Source organism: Palaemon carinicauda, chromosome 18 (assembly GCF_036898095.1).
Source record: "Palaemon carinicauda isolate YSFRI2023 chromosome 18, ASM3689809v2, whole genome shotgun sequence".
Taxonomy (NCBI): domain Eukaryota; kingdom Metazoa; phylum Arthropoda; class Malacostraca; order Decapoda; family Palaemonidae; genus Palaemon; species Palaemon carinicauda.
The window spans coordinates 61,054,522-61,060,521 of record NC_090742.1 but is presented as its reverse complement, the minus strand read 5'-3'; the positions used below and the strand labels follow the sequence as shown (position 1 = coordinate 61,060,521).

The following is a 6,000-nucleotide window of genomic DNA, read 5'->3' as shown; positions in this document are numbered from 1 at the left end:
CTATATTTGAAAGATCTGTTTTAATGTTGTTGCTGTCTTGAAATAATCTATATTGCTCATTACTTCTCTTGTAGTTTATTTACTTATTTCCTTTCCTTATTGAACTATTTTCCCTGTTGGAGCTCTTGGGCTTATAGCATCCTGCTTTTCCAACTAGGGTTGTAGCTTAGCAAATAATAATAATAATAATCATAATGATAATAATAACAATAATAATAATCGTGAATCATAGTTGCTGATGTTAGCTCTAAACTATATATATATATATATATATATATATATATATATATATATATATATATATATATATATATATATATATATATATATATATATATGCCACATTTTGTCAAATTGTCCCTCTAGAGTCTAGACATCCTGAAGACTTTAGATATTGAGGATTTCAAGAAGAAACTTGAAACACTTGTTTATTTGATAATTTTCATAATCTGCAATACCCGAATGCCGGAGATTGTATACGATACAATCCAAGAATTGTATAAATTATAATGAAAATGTTTCGTTAGATGATTAATATGGACCCGCCCGAGAAGTAGTTCACTCGACTTCAGTGGAGGGTTGGATTTAAACCCAAAACAAGTAAAGCAAGTTTCCAGGAAAGCAGCCTATAAAGTAAAGTAAGTATTAATGGCTGTAGTGTACTCTACAATATTCTTTACCCAAAATCAAAATAAAAGTAGTATTCGTAGATATTAAATGCTAATAAAAGCTGATGGTAATAGCCTACGTGGAAAATTTTCTTTTCCGATTAGATGTGCTTGAAGAAATTTCATCTGTATAGTGAACTGCTAACGTTCATCTTGTTAGAAATATAGGTAAATGGCTATCCTTTTTCCCGTTAGATATAAGTAAATGGCTATAGTTTTTTCCCCTTTTAGATAATTTTCTTATCACCTTGCGCAATGTTCTCATCATTAATTTTTGATAACACCTGTCATTTGGCCTTGATCATCAGACATTACGTTAGACTGATCTTAACTATAATCTGCCTCTGGGATTGTGTTGGTTATTTCCTGCTTCATATGACAATAAGATAGTGGTAGTGGTGCTTCAATGATTTCAGAATATATATTTTCTTGATTTTTCAAATATGGAGTCACAGGAAACGGTGAGTGTTACTATTTCAGCAAAATTCTTCATTCAATGTAAACAGTCTAGCGTTCAATTTGTCTCGCGAGCTCTTTTTGTACCCAACACCTTCAAGGCGTCGTTTCTTTCACATGTTTTCATTATAAAGTTCTAAATTTAATATTTTCTATAGAATAATAACCGAATACGTAAAAATATAATATTAATCTATTTTTAATAAAATATAGAAGCCTTAATAATATTGATTTGTTGTTACTATATCCATTTATTTAGGTAATTAAACAATTATATAGCATTGAATGGTACCAACTTATAATTGGTGTTATGAAATATTTGCAGAACGGATAACCTCTATTGGTAAGCACTCGGAGTGAAACTGGTATTAATGATTTATTTTAGCATTTTTGATACATGAATTATTTATTTTATAATATTTCATATCCATTAAACCTACAAATTGGATTTTTAAATATGATTGGCCGCGACAGTTGTGTCAAAACATACGGTGTCCGGCTCTGTGGTAGCATTCAGGCCTTTGCTAACTTCAAATAACCTATAGCCATGCGTAACTTATGTAACCTCAGCTATTTCTTAAAAATCTAGATTAATTATGAATATTCAAGTCTGTAAAATAGAATAACAGATAATTATTCACATGGTAATAGGCTTAGGCTTTACCTTTGTATCTAGCCAAACTCGTAAACAATGTACAGCAGGTTAGGCTATTATATTTACCGGTCTGTCAGACGGAGGAACCTCAATGTATGACGAGTAAGAAGATAGGGTAAAATTATAGTTACAGACGGAACAACGTTTTGAACAAAACCAAATAGTTTTTCTTGAAGTAAATAATGTGTTTTCACTGAATTTCACCATTAGACCGTCCAAGAACAGGGATATTTTCTAGAAATCTAATGGTTTATGCTCTGCCTCAGGCTCGCTTCGCTCGCGGAAAAAGAAAAGCATCAAGCTTCTATGTACTGGCAAGCGGTACATGCTGAGCTGCGCACGCTAACTCTATTGATTAGTATTCCTTAGATAATTAGGTTTTTATTTGCAGTGAAAATGAGTGTGGTTTTTTTTTTTCTTCTTTTTAAGAAAACAAACGTTTTCCGATAGGAAACATGATATTAGTATAAAAAACTATTTCTGTCCATAAGTATAATAAAACTGAAAACATTGCTTTAGGTCAAGGGGTAAATGTACTTAGTTTGGACGGTAGGCTACGAACTAGGTGGTGTAAGACGAGGTCGTAGCTCCCTGTTAGGTAAGTAGGTAAGGATGTGGCTCCTAGGTTAGGTTAGGTGAGGAAGTAGAAAACTAAGGCATTTTCTGATAGCTTTCTTTGATTTTGTTTAAGAATTTTTGAGAGACACGCCTAAAAGCTTTAACAACTACAAAGTCTATGAAATTGTAACCAAAAATGAAACTTTAATAGGAATTCTAAAAACTTATTAAATATTTTACAAGAAAACCTGTATAATGGGAAAATTTTTTTTAATGAACCTAAACTCCAAAAAATTAATGTATTATGTACTGAACTGTACTGTATGGTGAAGCGATAACAACAACTGCTCACATTATTATTATTATTATTATTATTATTACTTGCTAAGCTACAACCCTAGTTGGAAAAGCAGGATGCTCTAAGCCTAGGGGCTCCAACAGGGAAAATAGCCCAGTAAGGAAAGGAAACAATAAAAAATAGAATATTTTAAGAGAGTAACAACATGAAAATAGATATCTCCTATATAAACTTTAAAGCTTTAAAAAAACAAGAGGAAGAGAAATAAGATAGAATAGTGTGTTTGAGTGTACCCTCAAGCAAGAGAACTCTAATCCAAGACAGTGGAAGACCATGGTACAGAGACTATGGCACATACCCTAGACTAGAGAACAATGGTTTGATTTCGGAGTGTCCTCCTAGAAGAGCTGCTTGCCATAGCTAAAGAGTCTCTTCTATCCTTACCAAAAGAAAAGTGGCCACTGAACAATTACAGTGTAGTTAACACTTTGGGTGAAGAAGAATTGTTTGGTAATATCAGTGCTGTCAGGTGTGTGAGGACAGAGGAGAATATGTAAAGACTATTCGGTGTATGTGCAGGCAAAGGGAAAATGAACCTGCATTTCAACTTATACTCAAGCTCCCTTGGGCTAACTCAACTCAAAGTAGGGTGTTAGGCTGGGAGAACCTCTAACCTAACCTAACCTAGTATATTATGTATCCAGGTGAGTAGTTGGGATACATCTTAATCCAACATAGGGCATTGCTTTTACTTTGCTTGGGGTAACTTTGAATGCCCAACTGTCATGAGGTAAGTTATTGTAATTTATATAGTGAAATACTTTAGGCTATAATAGGGTGGCAGGGGCTTTTTAGCGAAGGACTTGAAGCCTTACAATTGAAGTGACTTAGTTTTCAGTAAATTTTAGAATAAAATACTTTTACTATTGCACCAGCCACCTGTTGAGATACTACTGCTAGGGAGTTATGGGGTCCTTTGACTGGCCAGACAGTACTACATTGGATCCTTCTCTCTGGTTACGGTTCACTTTCCCTTTTTATGTGTTTACACCGAATAGTCTGGCCTATTCTTTACAGATTTTCCCCTGTCCTATACACCTGACAACACTGAGATTACCAAACAATTCTTCTTCAGCCAAGGGATTGACTACTGCACTAATTGTTCAGTGGCAACTTTCCTCTTGGTAGGGGTAGAAGAGACTCTTGAGCTATGGTAAGCAGCTCTTCTAGGAGAAGGACACTCCAAAATCAAACCATTGTTCTCTAGTCTTGGGTAGTGTCATAGCCTTTACCATGGTCTTCTGATGTTTTGGGTTAGAGTTCTCTTGCTTGAGGGTGCGCTCGGGTAACAACGATGGGTTTTGCATTGCACTGAAAGTTGTATACCAAGCAATATGCTTAATATATTGGTATTACTGAATGCAATCTCGGTTTATTAAGAAAATTGTTGTAAATCTGTGCTTATTTTTGCCCTCACTGATAAGGTTACAAATTCTGTCTCATGTTTCCTGTAACAAAGCAATTTCTGGGCTTGAACCTGTGCCGGCCAGTGAATAAGCTCCTATTAGCACTTATTCTTAGGTAATTTACTGCTAAATATACCAGAGAAAAAATGTAAAGGAGTGCTAGGTTAACTAGCTCGCTCACCTATTGGTGTCGGTATAGAATTGGGCGTATAATCCAGAGGTCCCGCACTGTTTAGATTCATCCACGACAAAGACCCCAATAGAGGAGAGCCGTTCAACCTCACTCGGCACCAGCAACTCTGCATCCGCTCAGAACCCAACTCCTTTTTAGCACGCCTGTGTTGTAACCCGCTTTTTTTGTGCTCTCGTATTTTGCCTTATTTTCCACTGGATTATGGCTTCTTCATCGGTTTCCCAGGAGACACCGTCTAAGTTAAGTACCAAGCTATGTTTTGCTGTGTTTTGAGCAATCTAGATCGTTTAATATTTAAATTATAGGAGTTTATTCTCTTCGATCATCTCGGTCTTGCTCGATTCCGCTTACAGTTGGTACTCCTGTTTTGAGAGCTTTTAGTTTCACTCGCGGTGTTACTAAGTGTATTATTTTTATTATTAGTTAAAGTTTTTTATATGTTATTGTGGATATTCATTATTTAGCGTTTAGAACCCTTGTGGTTCATATTTAGGGCCGATATCAAGTTACGTATCGTAGATGGCTTGCCGACCTTCGTTACTAGGCGGCAGTTTTATTATATAAGCCATCAGGTGTTGTCCTTTGGGATTTATTTATTATGTTGCATGCCTTGCCCTAAATTTTTTATGTGTATATTTATATAATTTTCAACGCTATTACTATTATAATGAATATTTGTGCTTATTACTCCGTATGATCTGTCTGGTAGTGTTTGGGGATCGTCAGTTGGTAGCCCTGCTGCTCCGTATCACGTGATCCTCCCCCAAGCTCCCCCTCTCGCTAGGTTGGTGGCTAGGCTTCTCTCCCCCCTCCCCTAGGGGACCGTTGCCTTCCCTCCTTTTAGAGGGGGTAGTTCAGTGTTTATGGACTTTGTCCTCCGGGTGTCCCGGCGGTTTCGTCTCTGTCTAGACGGGTTGGCCACCGGTCAACAGAGTAGGATCCCGGTGCACCCTATTTTATATTCACCTATCACACTTTTATTATGTTATACGAAACCCTCCGGGTTCGGTTGGCGGTTCTTATCTACAGTTCCGCCCCCCTATTAATTTATAACAGTTCCTATGATTATATATGATTATATATGACAGATCACTATCCCGGAGTTCCTATATGTATTGGTTTATGGATATACTTTTATTTCCCGGCCCGGGGCTTAACCTCGCTCCGGGAAATCAGACACCATGTGTCTTAATTCTTTGTTGCATCCTTTTTTATGATCCCGGCTCGACCGGAATGGATAGCTATACTCTAGTCTTAAGTTAGACTTATGTTTAGGCCCGGGTCCTCCGGACCCGCCCCTACTTGAGAGTATTACAGTTAAGCTTTAGTCTTAAATTAGACTTATGTTAGTCCCGGGTCCTCCGGACCCGCCCCTACTTAAGAGAATTACAGTTTCTCATATACTATTCTTTTTATAGATGGTGCATTGTCAGACGACGGCCTGTGCGGCTGTTCTTCATCAGCCTTGTGGCCATACTGTATGTAGGTCTCACGCCCTCTGCGGAGTTCAGCTGGAGGACATAGTGGTCTGGCACCCTGATAACTGTATGGTCTGTTTTGACCTCATCACCACCCTCGGATCTGATTCGGTGAGTCCCGTTGGCTATGTTGCCTTTCTAATTATTTTACCTTTTTTGGTATACATACACTATTTAGTAAGATTTCTATGGTCTTGAAGGACCACCGGGAATCTTCCTTTTTATAAT

The 6,000-nt window shown here is 37.0% G+C and overlaps 1 protein-coding gene across 4 annotated transcripts in view; it reads left to right on the top strand.

Annotated features, from left to right (window-relative positions):
• Nucleotides 1–615: 615 nt before the first annotated feature.
• LOC137657087 (renalase-like) overlaps nucleotides 616–6,000 on the top strand; it is a 42,639-nt gene continuing 37,254 nt past the window's right edge. The window contains exon 1 of one of the 4 annotated variants that reach the window (XM_068391454.1): nucleotides 616–638. Coding sequence is in view for 1 of the 4 variants with exons in the window: in XM_068391451.1 (XP_068247552.1) it covers nucleotides 1,112–1,129 (18 nt within the window). In the remaining 3 variants the exon portion in view is untranslated. The other 3 variants (XM_068391451.1, XM_068391452.1, XM_068391453.1) reach the window with 3 other exon arrangements.